This window comes from Hemitrygon akajei, chromosome 18 (genome assembly GCF_048418815.1).
Source record: "Hemitrygon akajei chromosome 18, sHemAka1.3, whole genome shotgun sequence".
Lineage (NCBI taxonomy): Eukaryota > Metazoa > Chordata > Chondrichthyes > Myliobatiformes > Dasyatidae > Hemitrygon > Hemitrygon akajei.
In genome coordinates this window covers 11,782,639-11,801,409 of record NC_133141.1, presented here as the reverse complement: position 1 = coordinate 11,801,409, position 18,771 = coordinate 11,782,639, and the positions used below count along the sequence as shown (strand labels likewise).

At 44.7% G+C, this 18,771-nt stretch overlaps 1 protein-coding gene across 5 annotated transcripts in view; it reads right to left on the bottom strand.

Moving 5' to 3' along the window:
- Positions 1 to 315: 315 nt before the first annotated feature.
- LOC140741084 (microtubule-associated protein tau-like) overlaps positions 316 to 18,771 on the bottom strand; it is a 78,863-nt gene continuing 60,407 nt past the window's right edge. For all 5 annotated transcript variants that reach the window (XM_073070801.1, XM_073070805.1, XM_073070804.1 and 2 more), the window contains 4 exons: positions 18,588 to 18,680; positions 17,992 to 18,073; positions 16,224 to 16,336; positions 316 to 13,465 (listed from right to left, as the gene is read on the bottom strand). In XM_073070801.1, coding sequence (XP_072926902.1) covers positions 13,253 to 13,465; positions 16,224 to 16,336; positions 17,992 to 18,073; positions 18,588 to 18,680 — 501 coding nt within the window. In that variant the 3' untranslated portion in view covers positions 316 to 13,252. The remainder of the gene's footprint in view (positions 13,466 to 16,223; positions 16,337 to 17,991; positions 18,074 to 18,587; positions 18,681 to 18,771) is intronic.

Genomic DNA, 18,771 nt, shown 5'->3' with positions numbered 1-18,771 from the left:
TAGGAAAACTGAAGGAGTTAAAATCAGAGGTGATAAAAACCTGGTCAAGAATTTCTGTCATCTGGGTTGACAAAGTGTGAAGCAAGTGAGGGAATGAACTTCTGTTCTGATAATCTATTTGACCTCTTTAGCATCTGCTGCTGAATTCCTCCTTGGTGCATTTCCTACCCTTTAATTCAAATAGCCCCAGCAACATCCCCCCCTCAATTTTAAATTTACAAAAAGCTCTGATGAGTGAATACTTAGACGTGATGTTTCACATTAGGGGTGGTGGGGGGGTCTGTGAGTGGTGGAGATGGACAGAAAATCAAGAGGTTTGGAACACAGACTTTATTTCCAAACTGTTACAGCCACAATTATCAATCTAAACCAATGAATCATAGTTACAGCATTGAGCAGTCACAGACAAGAAGCAAAGCCACTGAACATTAGCAAAGATGCTGCCATTGGGATTAAATTACCACCTCATCACATCTTAAAGAGTAAGCGTTAAGAAACAACGTACACTACCACAACATCACTTTCACGTTGGCACTTGTCCCAGAGAAAGCTGCATGGGAATAAGCAGGAAGGTCCTTTACGGGATCAGTTTTCCAAGTTCTCAGCCCTTTTCAAGAAATTTGGAACCTGACAATTGTAACACAAAATCTCCTTGGATGCCCTGATCCTGTCTTTGATCAGTGTGTCACTGCCCCAGAGGTCGGTTGGCCTGAATAACACTTGCCCTCAACATGCACAGTGAGACTCACTGGGTTAGTTTCTCTGTCACCTGCCATATCTAGACAGGATTTGTTGGTTGGGAACAGCTAGCTCAGCCATTCCCTCAACTTCACCCAGTCTCACCCACTGCCAACTGAGCCAGTCTGCAGTACATCCTAATCATAAGGCAAAGAGCCAACTTCAGCTCCCAAGTTAATACAGAGTTATCGACTGCCGAGAAATTATCAGACAGACCAGACATTTTGGATTCGATGACAAAGGTTGTATGATGAGATCAATCTGACACTGGCGGATGGAGCTTCTGACTTTGGAAAATGCCACCACTGGCTGATTACATCAGCTGTTACTCAGTGAAATCACTGCTGTACCTGCCTGCACTGATCCCATATCCTGACATTATTCATCCCTCAGTCACCAAGCCTTCAGGGGGCACAGAATTCCTAAGATTCACCACACCCCGAGTGAAGAAATTTCTTCCCATCTCAGCCCTAAATGGCCAACCTCCTTCTGGTTCTGCCCACCTCAATGAGAACAAACATTGTTGAGCTTGGGAAGTTTGTATATTTCACCTCTCATTCTTCCAGTGTGCCTATCGCCTCCTCACAGGAGGATACCCACATCCCAGGAAAGAATCCATAGAATGTTTGCTGCACTTTCTTACGGGTTATCTCTAGGCAGAGACCAGAGGCACAGTGTCTGACACACACCTGATGAATCAATCTCTCAGACGCAGCGACAAAATCACTGAGGGTTTCATATTAACTATGGGTGGAACTGATCAGTTAGTTGCAGCCTATCTCGGGGCGATGGCAGGCCCAGAGGGTGCAGCAGCTCTCAGAAATGAGGGGCATATAGGTGTAGATAGTGGGGAACTTCTCCCCATGGTGGAAGTGTCAAGAAGTAGAGGAACTTGAGGAAGAACTTTCTTAACACAGAGATATTTGGAATCTGGAATGCCTGAAGTGGTGGAGGGAGAGACTCTCACAACATTTAAGTCTCTAGGTCACCAAGGAAGAGAAGGGTGGCAAATTGGATTAGAATAAATGGGTTAATTAGAATAAATGATTCTGGGATTGAGAGGCTTCTCATATGAAGAGCGTGTGATGGCTCTGGGCCTCCATTCACTGGAATTGAAAAGAATGAGGGGGGATCTCATTGAAACCTATCGAATGGCAAAAGGCCTCGATAGAATAGATACAGAGAAGTTTCCTGTAGTGGGGGAGTTTAGTACCAGAGAGGACAAACTCAGAATAGAATGGAGATGAGGAGGAATTTCTTTAGCCAGGGAGTGTGAAATTTGTTGCAAAGGCAGCTGTGGAGGCCAAGGCATTGGGTATATTTAAGGCAGAGGTTGATAGATTCTTGATTAGTCAGGGCATGAAGGAATATGAGGAGATGGCAGAAAATTGGGGATAAGGGGAAAATGGATCAGCCATGATGGAATGGCGGAGCAGACTTAATGGGTCAAATGGCCTAATTCTGCTCCTATGTTTTATGGGTACTCATGGTCAGCATGGAGATGGTGGGCTGAAGGGCCTCCTTTGTGCTGTCTGACTCTGTTAATTATTTAGTCGTAAATGATAAAGACATTTACAAATGTTACTGAATTGACAGGTGTTTGGAAGTGAGGTGGAAAGCCCTTGACTGCAGGAAGGTAGAGATGGGTTGATTGGCTTGTTGGGCAAAGCAGCAAGATCAATGCACAACATCACTGGATAGGACAATGAACAGCCAGTCAGCAGCGGGTAGTGAGATGCAGAGATAGTGAGATCAATGGACTGGGAGATCAATGAACAGTGAAATCAGACAGACTGAGGTCAATACACTCTGTGCAGTGAATGGGCACTAAGGGCAAGAGGGAGAGACATCAGTGGGCAGAAGGTTAGATCAGTGAACAGTGGTATCAACATATGAGCAATGGACAATGAGATCAATGGAGTTAGAGGCCATGGACAGTGGATGGAGATCAGAGGATATGGACATCAACAGACAGGGATCAGTAGGAGGGAACAGAGGGGCAGTGATGGACATTAGTGTAGATTGAGAGTGAGTGAGAAGCACGTAGGTGGCCAGAATAATTCAAAGGCAATGAGACCAAGGTACAACAGAATAACTGGGTGATGAGCAACAGAAATAAATTGGACAGTGATGGTGAATTTAATTGTCTGGGAAAATGGGGTGCAAGGTAGTGCTGCTACCTCAGCTCCAGTGACCTGAACTTCCATCCTGATCTTTGGGGCCGACTCTGGGTCATTTGCACATGTTCCCTCTGGCTGTGTGGGTTTCTTCTGGGTTTATCGGTTCCTCCCACATCCCAAAGATGTGTTGATATTTTAAATGGCCAATGTCATTGCACTACAGTGCAGAATTGTAGAGACCATGACAGAGAAAGAAGTGCAAAGCCACAGGGAAATATGGAATGGGAATGATGGGATTACTGGGAGCTGGTCTGGACACTGGGCTGAATGGTATTGGTCTATCATTGTAAGTAAATAAGTTAGTTCAGTGATATCAAAACAGAAAGATCTAAAGTCACTGTGGTTAAGATCACCTGAGATCCAACCATCAGTGAAGATGATGGATCAAGTACATAACACAAAGAAGTCTCTGTAGGATAATGTCGAGAGAGTATGACCAAAGAACATTGAGATCTGTGGGCTTTTACATCAACGAACAGTGAGACCAAATGACACTGGGACCAATAGGTGGCAGGTTCAAAGAGCTGGCTAATGGGCGCCACTTTCAATGGATGCATGGATGGCGAGATCACTGGATAAATATACCAGCACACCATGAGATCAAAGAACATGAGAACTCCAAATTCAGACTATTAAATGTTCACTGTGTAATAGACAGTCACTTTCCAGGGACAAAGAGACTTATTGCTAACCTCAGCTTTCTGGCACAGCAGCATGACCTTTCCAGGGTCAAAAAGTTGCTTTCAACAAAGTTAAACTTCTAACCAAAATTCCTTGCTCAGCCTCTTGTTGTAAACATGTGAACAATGAGGTATCAAGAGAAATAATGGAGCCCACTTAGGCCTAATTAAACATTGCATTCTCCTGGCCTGATGAATGGAATTGACACAGGGGATTTCAATTAGAGGTAAGACAGTACAAATGCTAGAAAGCAGTTAGAATTGTTAGGAATGTCGTTCAGGTGTTTCTGTTTGTGCTCCAAAGTTTCAGGTGACAATTATGAAAAGACAATCAGACTATTATTGACGTCTGAGATGGCTGCTATCATTTTAGCCTTGGAATGGGTGGAAGAAGTACACCCTGATTACATACCTCTGTGCTCTGATTCGTTCTTGGTCTTCACATCTATTTAAACAGATACTTCAGATTGTAGGCCAGACATTCTTCTATGAACATCTGTTAAGACAGCAGTGTCCAGGCTTGTGTGCACATTTTCTATGGGACCCTGCCCAGGTTGGGGTTGAAGGAAACGACAAGGCAGACATTCTTTCCAAGCGGTCACTGAAAATCAGGGATATACATTCATAAGGGTGCCTTTGCATAAGGGAGAGGTGAAATCCGTAACTAAGAAAGTCCATCTCATCACTGTGGCAACAAATTTGGGATAAGGAAAAGAAAGGACAGGATTTATACAACATTCAGAGGATGGTGGGAACTCGACTGGGAGATGGGTATAAAAGGAGAGAATAAGTTATACTTACTGTTACGTATTGGACATACTAGGCTGAATAATTCCCTGTTCAGAATTAATATGCGTGCTACGGCTATTTTTAGGGAGTGAACTTGTCAAGAAACAGTGCAGCATAGATTGTTTAAATGCAGTTCCTATGAGGTGCAAAGGAAACATTGAATTGCTAAATTGAGATCTTTGGGACAGAAACAGTTTAACATGGAAAGTTTGTCAGGGTGTCACTGTCATTGTAATGTGTATTTGACTTTCTGAAAAGCATTCAACTTTTTGATATTATTTGAGTTTTTATTCTTGAGCGGCAATTAAAGTGGGGATGCTACTTGTCTCTTTGCTCCACACTCCAGCTCAGTAGGTGGTGGTAATGCATCTTACATTGGTCACCCAACTGCCATTAAACTTTACTAGAAGGAGAATTGTTAGGAATAACAAGAGAATCACAGGAGGCAGAACTAGAATTTATTCCTCATGCTTCAGATTTTGTTTATCTGCAACTCGTTGGTACGTTCTTTTAATTTTTGCATTTTGTAATCCTTTGTAGTTTATAAATCTTTTGTAATTTGAACATTTTTACAAGTTAGAAATCCTCTGAGTATTAAGTGTGTGCCAAGAATTACTTGTCTAACTTTAAATGCATATTATTAAAAAGTAAAATAAACTACTTTGTTAAGTGGAGTGTCTCCTCCTTGGGGGGTGGGAACACTAATGGCAAATGACCAAGAAATCAATGGTTAGTGATGGAAAGAGATCCCTCAACTGATGAGCTAGAACATTTTTAGGCAATGTGGATCAATGAGTATTGAGATCATGAGGGATTTGATGGGCCAAAACCTGAGGCTGAGGGGTGACCTGCTGGAGGTGGTCAGAGCTCTGGGTTGCCAAGAGATCTGGGCATCTCCTTTACAAAGATTCAGATGCAGCAAGTGATTTGGAAAACTAACAAAGATGTCATTTATTGCCAGGGGCATTGAATCCAAGGTAGTGAGGTTCTGCTTCAGTTTTAAAGGGCAGTGATTGGACCACATCAGCAGTGCTGTGTCCAGGAGCAATTCAGAGGAGGCTCAGTGTACGGGCTGTTGTCTCACAGGGTAGACTGAACTATTCAGGCTGGTGTTTGCTAGATTCAGAGTGAGAGGGGATGACAAGGTGGATACAGAGGCCTTCTCTTGTGAGATGATCATTGTTGCACTCCTAAAAAATATTTTAACAATAAAAGGTTGCTCACCTACAGTAAATTAGGCAAAATTTTCTCTGAGGACCAAGAGTCTTTGGAACTCTTTCATCAAATATTGGAGGCAGAACAATTTTACCCTCTCTTGTCATCCTGGAGTCTTTGTTGCTTTGTCTGTCTAAAATTCTCAGCAGCTCCAGTAGAGAAAGAACCAGAGCTAACAGTTCAGGGAGACAATCTCTTACAAGAACTTGGAAAAGTTCCTGAAAACAGGTAAGTTTTACATTGCAGAGCAGACTGTAAGTTATAGGGCGAAAAAAGGTCTGTTATAGTGATCCGACTGTGAAAAACCAGTGAGGCCAGCTGAAAGAATGTGGGGAACACAGAGATATAAATAGAAGAGATTAATAGGGGATGGGGTGGGCAGGGATTGAGAGGAACAGTGAGATCCACAGATAGTGAGACCGAAGACAACAGTCAGACTAATCTCTTTGTGCCTACACAATGTCTGCATCTTTCCATTTTCCTCACATTCATGTGCCTATCTAAATATTTCTTAAGAATCCCTAAACAAATTGCTCCTCACATCTCCTTTGAAATTACCCCTTCTCATCTTAAATGCATGCCATCTGACATTAGACATTTCAACCCTGGGAAAAATAAGAGCAGCACATTGTGAGAACGATGGTAGCATGCCCAGTGGAAACAAAGGCCAGGTAGAACTGAAATTGAAGGATAATGTACTTGATGAAGCTATATTAGATCAGTCAACAGTCAGTTATACAACACGGAAACTCATCATGGCAACCAAGGTGTCTATATGAGGTAGTCCCATTTGCCTGCATCCTTCTAAACAGTTCTTATCTAAGAACCTATCTAAATGCCTTTTAAACATTGTAATCGGAGAGCTCAATGACAAGATTAATGCCCAGGACATCAATGGACTGCATCAGGGTTTTTCACCCCCAACCCAAAATTGCTGCTGGACCAGCTGAGATCTCCCAACTAATTGTTTGTCATTCCAGATTCCAGCATCTGCAGTCCCTGACATCCCCCTAATTGTGCGGCAAAGCCAATAGGCAGCAAGATCAAAGGGCAACAATACCGAGAGACAAGATCAATGGACAGAGGTCAATTTGCGGCAAGAGAGGGAGACCAACAGGTAAAGGGATCAGAATAGCAAGGTGACTGGACAGTCATCACCAGTGAAGCAACATAATCAAAGGATGGTGCATGGGCAGTGAGAACGATGGGCATTGATAAATGGATGATATGAATAAGGAGATGTGATCAAAGGGTAGTGTGATGAATGGGCAGGAAGCAATCAATGAGATTCTGGGTAGTGGGATCCAGGAATGGGGTCCAGACCAGTGAAGCAATGCTGGTGTGAACACAGCGCAGTTATAAACTAACAATATCACTGGGCAGCAAGATCAATCAGCAAGGTGAATCAGTAATATGACCAACAGTTATGGTCAAAGGCAGTGGTACCATTGGGGATCAGGTCCAAACAGCGAACGAAATCAAGTGATAAGGTCATTGGCAGCAGGACTGTAACGAACAAGAGAGATAAGTGAAGGCATTCATGAACAACGAGATGGTTGGGCTTCACCAGGGCAGCAGCAAAGGAAGTTCAGGCCTGGGAGCAACCCAACTATAGTCTCACGGATTCTAGACCTCACAGGGAATGAAATTAAGACAAGCTGTGTGTGTATGTACGCTCTCTGACCCTCCTGCTCCTCAACTATGATTTGGCACCCTCCTGCAACACCAGCTTGACTGTGTCTCCATACTCATTATCACAATATCAATCCTACATTAGCAGGACATTTTGAAATAGAGTATAATTCTATCACTATAGGACAGGAGAGTGGCAGGAAAAATATTACTATGGCAGACTAGGATAAGGAAAGGTCACTGGGGAAGAGAGGGTCATTGAATCTGGGGCCTACTCTGTGGGTCCCTGTTAAACCTCTGCTTCAGATTTTGTAGAAGCAACTTATACTTCCAGTGGAAAAGGTAGTAGGATATTTCCCACATCTTCTCCACATTTATCAGAATGGTAATGGAGCTAAAATGGTTTAAATGGAGCATTGACAAATCTGTATTCCCGTGGTATAGATGTTAAAGTGGTGACTTCATTAAGGTGCTTAATATGATTTAAGGAATTGATAAAATAATTCCCTATGTTGGGGATTCAAGAAGAGGTCTGATCTGGAGGTCAGATCTGGGGCTTTTACTTCTATCTGGAAATGTACTCTCATACTCATTACAGAACATATAAATACTAGGCAAAGTTAAACACTGAGCTAATTTGCCAGGGCTATAAATGGTGAAAGGCCAACTGTGCCATTAGAGCATGGAGGGACCACCATGAAGTGTGGCTCAGGTTCCTCCCTGGGACCAGTGATGGGAGCTGAGACCTCAGGCAGCAACCCTCTGTTTGGCTCTACACCACTTCCTAATCCAAATCAGAATAATCCCCAGGAGATCCACTTCAGCAGATCCCAGCGGGGTGGGTACACTGACAATGCAGAAGACCACAGGGTTAGCATTCAAGTCAGCAGGTCAAGTGGAGGATTTGCTGAACTGGGAATTCAGGAGAGCACATGGGTTCCTGGTGAGACCAACCTGAACCTGTCACTGGATGAATCCAAAAACCTGCAGAGTTATCCGGCAGGGAACAGAGACACAGAAAGGTCACCTGCTCCTCTTTTAATTGCTTTAACATTAACTTTATTCCTTTGTCTTGGTTCTCTAACCATTGATCTCAGCAGCTAGGAAAATCAAACAGTCAGTTCCCCTTTGCTTCCCCTTCCCTCGCTCTCCCGGTGCAGCTTCCCAGGGGTTTGCGGGCTTCCTGTGTGTAGAAGTGTTTCCTGACACCACCTCTGAAGAGCCTAGCTCTCATTCCAATACTTCACACCATTGCTCTATCCCTTTCATCACCTTAAAAATATTTCAATAAGATCACCTAATCTGATTGGGCAATTGAGGTCAGGTGACCTTGCAGCTTGCAAAGCTCAAGCAAATAAAAAGAGGGAGAGCTCTAGCGGAGCGGCCTGTCGGGAAGCGGCCTGGTCAAGGGAAGTGCCTGGTGTGAAAAGTGCTAGTCTTTGGCTCGAGAGTCTTCGGCGAGGAGACTACGCCAGGCACAATTGCAGAGCGTGAAGATATGACCGCTAAGCTGATTCAGTGTGCTACGTGCATGATGTGGGAGGTCAGGGACACTGATGGTGCCCCCGGCTGCTACAGCTGTGGAAAGTGTGCCCAGATTCAGCTTCTGAAGGAGCATGTTGCAGCACTGAAGAAAGAACTGGATGACCTCAGGTTTATCCACGAAAACGAGGGCTTTCTGGACAGGACCGACAGTGAGGTCGTTACACCGAGGATACCGGAAGAGAGAAAGGGGGCGACGATGAGGAAGGAAAGGATGCTTGAAGTACAGGAGACCCCAGGGGATGTACCTCTCATAAACAGGTTCACCTTCTTGGAAGCTGTCAGGACAGAAGATACTGCCAGTCTGAGAGGCGGACAGGTCTGCGAGCCAAAAATTGGTGCAGAAGCAGAGCCGAGGAGTCAGACATCAGGAAGAGCCGTGGTAGTAGGGAACTCCATAGTAAGAGGTACGGAAAGGGGTTTCTGCGGCAACAGGCAAGATTTAAGGATGGTGTGTTGCCTCCCTGGTGCTAGGATCCAGGACATCATGGACCGATTGCAGGGAATCCTCAAGGGTGAAGGTGAACAGCCGGAAGTGGTAGTGCATGTCGGCACAAATGACATCGGGAAGAAGAGGAAGGACATTCTGCAGCGGGACTTCAGAGAACTCGGAAGAAGGCTGAAAAGCAGGACTTCCAGGGTGGTTATCTCTGGTTTGCTTCCAGTTCCTCGTGCTGGAGAGGGCAGGAACAGGGAGATAATGGATCTGAGTGTGTGGCTGAGGAACTGGTGCAGGAAGCAAGGATTTACATTCTTGGACCACTGGGATCTGTTTTGGGGTAAGGATGAATTGTACAAAAGGGATGGGTTGCACCTTAATAGGCGGGGGACCAGCATTCTGGCAGACAGGTTTGCCACTGCAACACGGATGTGTTTAAACTAAGTAGTGGGGGGGGAGGGGATGAACTGGAAATATAAGGATGGAGTTAAAGGGAAAGTGAAAATAAGAAAAGTTAAAAAGGACAACAGAATCAATGGAGTAGAAAGTTCAAGAAGAGATCATACAGTATGGCCAAGTGAAATAGGAATTGATATGAAAGGAGAGGGGAGTACCAAATTAAAAGTATTATATATGAATGCACAAAGTATAAGGAATAAAGTAGATGAGCTTGAGGCTCAGTTGGAAATTGGCAAGTACGATGTTGTGGGAATAACTGAGACATGGCTTCAAGCGGACAGGGCCTGGGAAATGAATATTCAAGAATATACATCTTATTGAAAGGACAGACTGACTGGCAGAGGGGGTGGGGTGGCTCTGTTGGTGAGGAATGATATTCAGTCCCTTGCGAGGGGGGACATAGAATCAGGGGATGTAGAGTCAGTATGGATAGAACTGAGAAATTCTAAGGGTAGAAAGACCCTAATGGGAGTTATCTACAGGCCCCCAAACAGCAGTCTGGATGTAGGGTGTAAGTTGAATGAAGAGTTAAAATTGGCATGTCGCAAAGGTAATGATACAGTTGTCATGGGGGATTTCAACATGCAGGTAGACTGGGAGAATCAGAATGGTACTGGACCCCAAGAAAGGGAGTTTGTGGAGTGCCTCCGAGATGGATTCTTAGAACAGCTTGTACTGGAGCCTACCAGGGAGAAGGCAATTCTAGATTTAGTGTTGTGCAATGAACCGGATTTGATCAGGGACCTCGAAGTAAAGGAACCATTAGGAGGCAGTGATCATAATATGATATGTTTTAACCTACAATTTGAGAAGGAGAAGGGAAAATTGGATGTGTCAGTATTACAGTTAAACAAAGGGAACTATGGAGCTATGAGGGAGGAGCTGGCCAAAGTTCAATGGAACAATACCCTAGCAGGGAAGACAGTGGAACAAAAATGGCAGGTACTTCTGGGAATAATGCAGAAGGTGCAGGATCGGTTCATTCCAAAGAGGAAGAAAGATCCTAAGGGGAGTAAGGGGTGGCCGTGGCTGACGAGGGAAGTAAAGGGCAGTATAAAAATAAAAGAGAAGAAGTATAACATAGCAAAGATGAGCGGGAAACCGGAGGACTGGGAAGCTTTTAAAGAGCAACAGAAGATAACAAAAAAGGCAATGCGCCAAGAAAAAATGAGGTACGAAGGTAAACTAGCCAAGAATATAAAGGAGGATAGTAAAAGCTTCTTTAGGTATGTGAATAGCAAAAAAATAGTTAAGACCAAAATTGGGCCATTGAAGACAGAAACGGGTGAATTTATTATGGAGAACAAGGAAATGGCAGATGAGTTGAACAAGTACTTTGGATCTGTCTTCACTAGGGAAGACACAATCTCCCAGATGTAATAGTGGCCAAAGGAACTAGGGTAAAGGATGAACTGAAGGAAATTTATATTAGGCAAGAAACGGTGTTGGATAGACTGTTGAGTCTGAAGGCTGATAAGTCCCCGGGACCTGATGGTCTGCATCCCAGGGTACTTAAAGAGGTGGCTCTAGAAATCGTGGACGCATTGGTAATCATTTTCCAATGTTCTATAGATTCAGGAACAGATCCTGCTGATTGGAGGGTGGCTAATGTTGTCCCACTTTTCAAGAAAGGAGGGAGAGAGAAAACAGGGAATTATAGACTGGTTAGCCTGACATCAGTGGTGGGAAAGATGCTGGAGTCAATTATAAAAGAGGAAATTACGACACATTTGGATAGCAGTAGAAGGATCAGTCCGAGTCAGCATGGATTTATGAAGGGAAAATCATGCTTGACTAATCTTCTGGAGTTTTTTGAGGATGTAACTATGAAAATGGACAAGGGAGAGCCAGTGGATGTAGTGTACCTGGACTTCCAGAAAGCTTTTGATAAAGTCCCACATAGGAGAATAGTGGGCAAAATTAGGGCACATGGTATTGGGGGCAGAGTACTGACATGGATTGAAAATTGGCTGGCTGACAGGAAACAAAGAGTAGTGATTAACGGGTCCCTTTCGGAATGGCAGGCTGTGACCAGTGGGGTACCGCAAGGTTCGGTGCTGGGACCGCAGCTGTTTACAATATACATTAATGATTTAGATGAAGGGATTAAAAGTAACATTAGCAAATTTGCTGATGACACAAAGCTGGGTGACAGTGTGAAAAGTCAGGAGGATGTTATGAGAATGCAGGGTGACTTGGACACCCTGACTTTGTGAGTGGGCAAATGTATGGCAGATGCAGTTTAATGTGGATAAATGTGAGGTTATCCACTTTGGTGGCAAGAACAGGAAGGCAGATTACTATCTAAATGGAGTCAAGTTAGGAAAAGGGGAAGTACAACGAGATCTAGGTGTTCTTGTACATCAGTCAATGAAAGCAAGCATGCAGGTACAGCAGGCAGTGAAGAAAGCTAATGGCATGCTGGCTTTTATAACAAGAGGAATTGAGTATAGGAGTAAAGAGGTCCTTCTGCAGCTGTACAGGGCCCTGGTGAGACCCCCCCCCCCGGAGTATTGTGTGCAGTTTTGGTCTCCAAATTTGAGGAAGGACGCGCTTGCTATTGAGGGAGTGCAGCGTAGGTTCACAAGGTTAATTCCCGGAATGGCGGGACTGTCATATGTTGAAAGATTGGAGCGACTGGGCTTGTATACACTGGAACTTAGAAGGATGAGAGGGGATCTGATTGAAACATATAAGATTATTAAGGGATTGGACACTGGAGGCAGGAAGCATGTTCCCGCTGATGGGTGAGTCCAGAACTAGAGGCCACAATTTAAGAATAAGGGGTAGGCCATTTAGAACAGAGATGCGGAAAAACTTTTTCACCCAGAGAGTGGTGGATATGTGGAATGCTCTGCCCCAGAAGGCAGTGGAGGCCAAGTCTCTGGATGCATTCAAGAGAGAGTTAGATAGAGCTCTTATAGATAGCGGGGTCAAGGGATATGGGGAGAGGGCAGGAACGGGGTACTGATTGTGTATGATCAGCCATGATCACAGTGAATGGCGGTGCTGGCTAGAAGGGCCGAATGGCCTACTCCTGCACCTACTGTCTATTGTCTATAATCTTCTACAGTGTAGGGAGTACAAGCTTTGCCTCTATGAGCTGTTCTCACAATTCAACCACTTTACCTTCAATACCATTCTGATGAGCAAACACTTCAGTCTTCCAGAGCCCTTCCAGCCCCACTGAGTGCAGAGTTAGGACAGAAGACAGGCTTGAAACCAGAGGTTTGTGCAACTTCCGGGAGCTCCTACTGCTGGGTTTCAGGCCCCTTGAGATAAAGGCCACTATTTCCCTTGGAAAAAGTTTCAATTTTTTTTTGTACCAGTCAGAACGTTTCAGCCATTTCTGTACTTTAACCACTAATCTCTAAATAAAGGGACATGCTACTTCTAAAGTCCCAGACTTCTCAAAAAGCCTAAAGAATGCAGATCAGGAATTAACACACAAAAGACAACAAAGCACCACTGTCTGTAACTGGTCAGATATGCAAGCAAATCCAGAGGCAGTGTATGAAAGATCAGACACAAACTCGGTTTAGACAGTTGCACACTTCAAACTTGCTTTAAACCAACAGTCACAAGCCCTGCTTGGCCAGTGAGGCAGAGACCTGGTCAGCGAGCGTGGCGAGCTGTGGAGATTCCATGTTGATGCTGCCAGTGGAGGACACGTTGCTGAGTCGGCAGGGAGAGCCCTCATTGGAGGGGGTTGGGGATTTGTAGACAATTTCTGCGCCATGATCTGTACGAGCTTTAGCTGACTCACGGAAAGTCAGCTTGTGAGATTCAATCTAGGGAAAAGAAGGAAACTGCATCTGAGCAAGAGCAGAAATAAGAAAATACATTCTCTTCAAAAAACACGGCCAATCGACATTGTTCACTAAAAAAGGAGACAGTATTGAATGGCACTCATTTGACTAAGATAGTATCACTCAGCAAAGCAAAGTTCATTACCAATGGGATATCAATTACAAAATGATGGGAATCCAATCAGTGGCAGAATGGCCCTGGCCAAAGGGCTAGTCTCTCTCCCATATCAGGCTTCTCACTCACTTTATCTGCAGCAAGTACATGAATCTGAAATCTGAGATCCATTTCCCTCCTGCAACCTGCCTGTCCCTTAACCTCCCCACATCCTGTAACTTGCCCTTCCCCTTTGACTTGTCTCTTCTTGTCCCTCACTGGAGCCTCACCACCACCCCCCCTCCCACCAATAACCTGCGACCCTCCTCCTGTAACTCGTGCCATTTCTAAATCATGTCCATCAGTTCTGTGCCAGATGCCCAGGAGTCATCCCCACACCTACTGTCCCCTTTGTTTCCCTGAACTTTCTCTCTCTCTCTCATATACCCATCAACTCCCTTTTGTTTCCCACTACACGCAGGGGCAATTTCAAGCAGCTAATCAACTCACCGGCAGATCTTTGTAGTGTGTGAAGAAACCAGAGCACCCAGAAAAACTCATGTGTCTGTGGGGAGAAATTTAATCAGACAATACTGGAAGTCAGGAGTGAAGCTGGGTCACAGGAGATGAGGAAGCACCACTACCTCACACACCCGTGAAAGCATGTATATGTCTCTGCAGTGTTCACTCATCATACACTTCAGCCCAACTATGATTGTGGACTTCAGGAAGGGAAACTTGGGAGAACGCACAGAAGTCCTGATTAAGGGATCAGCAGTGGAAAGGGTGAGCAGCTTCAAGTTCATGGATGTCAACATCTCAGAGGATCTATCGCGGCAATCAGAAGAAAGCACATCACCAATGCTCTTACAAATTTCTACAGAAATAGTGGAGAGCATTCAGACTGGTTGCATTACAGTTTGGTATGGAGAGGGCACTGCACAGGATTGCAAGAGGCTGTAGAAGGTTATAGACTCACCCAGTTCCATCACGGGCAAAATGCTTCCCACCATTGAGGACATCTTCAAGAAGTACTATCTCAAGAAGGCAGCCCTCAACATTCAGGACACGTCCTCTATGTTACTACCGTCGGGGAGGAGGTACAAAAGCCTGAAGACCCACACTCAACATTTTAAGAATAACTCCTCCTCCTCCACCATCAGATTTCTGAATGGTCCATAAACACTAACTCGCTGTTGTCAGCACTATTTATTTATTTTTTAAGTGTACTGTGCAGAGGCATAGAAATTACTGTTACAAAATAAATAAATTATGCAACCCGAAACATCGATTGTCCTTTTCCCTCCGCAGATGCTCCCTGACCTGGAGCTCCAAATTCCAGCATCTGCAGTCTCTTATGTCTTCACTCTATCTATGCCCCTCACAACTTTCAAATCTCTGCAAGGTCACCTCTCAGCCTCCTATGTTCCACTGAGAACTCAGCCTCTTCAATCTCTTTGTACCTACTGGCCTTCAATCCAGCAACATCCTGGCAAATCTCTTCTACATTCACCCGATTGCTACAACTTCTGTCCTGTAGTATGGTGTCCAGAACTGGATATCATACTTTGAATGTTTTGTGCTGCTTCAACATGAAGTTCTCACTCTTACACTCAACACCTAGGCCTGCAATGGCTGGAACACAAACTATCTTCTTCACTACTCTATCCACTAGTATTGCTATTTTCAGTAACTATGGATTTGTGCCCCAAAGTAGCCCTCTACATCAACACTCCTAATATCACTACCATTTCCTCCATATGCCCTGCCAGCATACGACTTCCCAAAATGTATTACCCCATACCTGTCTGAATTAAATCCTATCCCACTGCTCCACCACCTGATCTACATCCCACTCTATCCCTAGTAAACTGCCTTTGATATCTACAACTCGGTCTCAGTCTCTATATCCTGCTGCTCTCCATTTCCATATCCTGAAGCAGGATACAACTGCTGGCACAATGCCTCACAGCTCGTGACCCAGGCACTGTCTATGCAGAGTTTGCACTTTCTCCCTGGTGACCATGCGGGTTCCTCCCACATTGCCCACTGTAAGTTGTGGGAGAATCAGGGGATATTAATGTGTAAGTGCATCAGTAGTTCCACAAATAAATAAAGAAATGCTTCGATAGGATTGCTTTGAAAGTCAGCATAGATTTGATGGACAGAATGCTCTCCGGTTTCATAAGGAAATATGAGAATCGAAGTATTCTCTACCGAACCTTCTACTCTGCACCCATCTCCTGAACCTGTTCTTGTAACCTGTACTTGTCACAGAAACCTGACTTCCCTGTAATCTGAAACTGTCTTTGTTTCGCCTGCTGGTCTACGTGCCCCAACCTCTTAATGTAGGCTTATCACTGCCTCAACTTGGACCTCTCACTCTCTCCCTGTCACCTTCTACCCACTTCCTTAACAGCACCTACCTGATAAATAGAAAGTTGAAGCCAGAGTAGGCCATTCAACCCATTGAGCCTGATCACAGCTCATTTTCCATACCATTGATGCCTTCTTGTCTTGAAATGTAATCTTCTCCATCGGAGGCCTTCCATGGTGGAGATTTCCATGAATTCAGGTGAGTATATGGCCAGTGTCAGCTAACATTATACCCAGTGGGGTTTAGTCTGAGTTAACAGTGCTTCTCACCTTCTTGGTGCCACCTCCTGGCGTGTGGGTGATGTTGTCCATCGATCCGATCTTGGACTGGGCTTTCTCTTTAAAGTCCACTTTCTGTGACTTGATCTCCACGTTTCCACCACCTGTTAGGGAGTAAATTCAGAGTCACTGTTATCAGTCAACCTGTGACATCTCTCCGTTATCCTCATCCTCTCAAAACTATTTGCTCACCTTGTCCCTCACATGACTCTGCTCCAAGATAGGTCTGACTCTCTCTGATGCATCCATGTTGTCTCTGCCCCTCTTGATAAGATGTACCTGCAATCCACAATCTTTTTAACTTGCTCCTACTCTCTCTTTTTCTAAGCTGAGCCTGTACTCTGTTGAAAAGCTGGGGGGGGGGGGGGGGGGGGATGATGGGAGGAGACTTACATGTCTGCTTCATCTTACTGCATATGTTGTCTCCTCCCTCAAAAGCGTCTCTGCTCTCACTCCTGCCCCCTATTGTGTCTGTTCAGTTTCTCTCAGGTCATTCTACTCTATTTCACATACTGTGCTCTCTCATTTTCTATCTCTCTGGACTCTCTCCATCTGACAGCTCATTGTCTATCTACTCTCACTCCTCCCAAAACAATGCCTACTCACTCTCCCACCTTGACCTGTCAGTGCTTGCTCACTCTGAGTAATCTGTCTCTTTTCTAATGCTTTATTTATTTATTTTAGAGATACAGCATGGTAACAGGCCTTCCAGCCCAATTACAACCCCATGGCCAATTAACTTACTAGCCCATACGTCTTTGGACTGTGGGAGGAAACCAGAGCACCCAGAGGAAACCCGCGCAGTCATGAGGAGAATGTACAGTAGCAAAACTGAGCCCAGATCACTGGCACTGTAACAGTGTTATGCTGATTCTATGCTACTGTGTTTGTGTCTGTTCTTCCTTTCTTGGACATGACTTTCCTCCCTCTCTTAAGATATGACATTCAGAAAGTTATACAGCACTGAAGCCCAGCTCGTCCATGTTCAACCAAAATGTCTATCTATGCTAGTCCTATTGGCCTGTTTGGCCCATATCCCTCTAAACCAGGGGTTTGTCCATCCTCTCCTTATAACATGTCATCTAATCCAGGCAGTATCATGGTAAACGTCTTCTGTACCCTCTCCAACCCTCAACAGCCTTCTTATAGTGGTGCTTTCTTGACTAAAGAGATGGTACTTAGGGTGCAGGAGAGACCAGGTGAGGCCTTGCCATTACAAGCATACTGTACCTTTACATTTGACCCACAAGGTGCAACACTTCACATTTGGCTGGGTTAAACACCATCTGCCATTTCTCCACCCATATCTGTAACTGATCTATATCCTGCTGTAATTGCTAGCCACAATGCCTCGATCTCTGTATTGTCTGCAATATCCTGGCCAGGAGGTTTGTTGATGCTACCCAGGAGGGTTTCAACCAATTTGGCAGGGTAATGGGAACCAGAGCAGCTAGCCAAAAAGTGGAGGGATTAAGAGCATTTGTGGGAGGAAAAGAACTGTTGACTTTCTGGGTCAAGACCACGCATCCCAAATAGATGATGTTGGCTGCATTGGTGCACAGAACAGAAGACTTTGTTGAATAGTGAGAGACTGGTTGGAGTTGATGGTCAAAGGTACTGAAGGTACACACATCACTGAGAGCCAACATGCAGCTGGAACAATAAGGAGGAATATCCATATGTCTCTACCTCTCTCCCCTTCCCCTAAACCCCTAGATATGGGACTGTGATCAGTCTGCTGTCACTCTCAGATATTTACCTGGCTTGTGATGGATATTATCCTTTGATCCACATTTTGACGACACATGACTCAGATCGAGTTTCTTGTTCATGATTTGTATCTGAAGTGGAAAAGTCAGCAGTTAGAAGTGCACATGGGCTGATGTCCGGGACACAGTGGGGAAGAGTACCTGATGTCCAGGACTGAAGGAGCCTGACCCTGTGATGATGCGGGAGTTCAAATGTAAGGGAGATCTTACAGTGGGACAGAAGTCACAGAAAAACTCAGAAATGGGAAGTGGCTAAGAGGGAACCCTGTGTCTTTTATTTTTAGTGAAACTCACTATGAGACAAAGGGAATCTCATAATACTGGGGAAATGGGTATCTCACTCACCTCAAAGGGAATGGAACTCGCACTGAGATATGAGGGAATAGCTCAAATACGAAACTCACAAAACGAGGCAAAATGAATCCCCAAAACAGGAATTTCACACATTGGGCTCTCGTGGAATGGGACAGAGAGTGTCTTGCTTTCTGGGACAAGACTGAAATGTACCAGTTTGGGCCAAAGAGTGAACCTGATATTGTGGGACAAAGATGGAATTTCACACACTGACTCCTGTACTTTTACATACATTTCCACCTCCAGGAACATGTTTGATCTTGTCTTTGGAACCACACTTTGACTGCACAGCGCTGTAATCTTCCTTCTTGTGTACGATTTGTACCTGCACAAATATGGTCAGAAAAAGAATAATGTAATCATTACCAGGGTACTCGAACAGGGCTGGAAGGAGGTGGCAGAGCCCATGGTCTGAG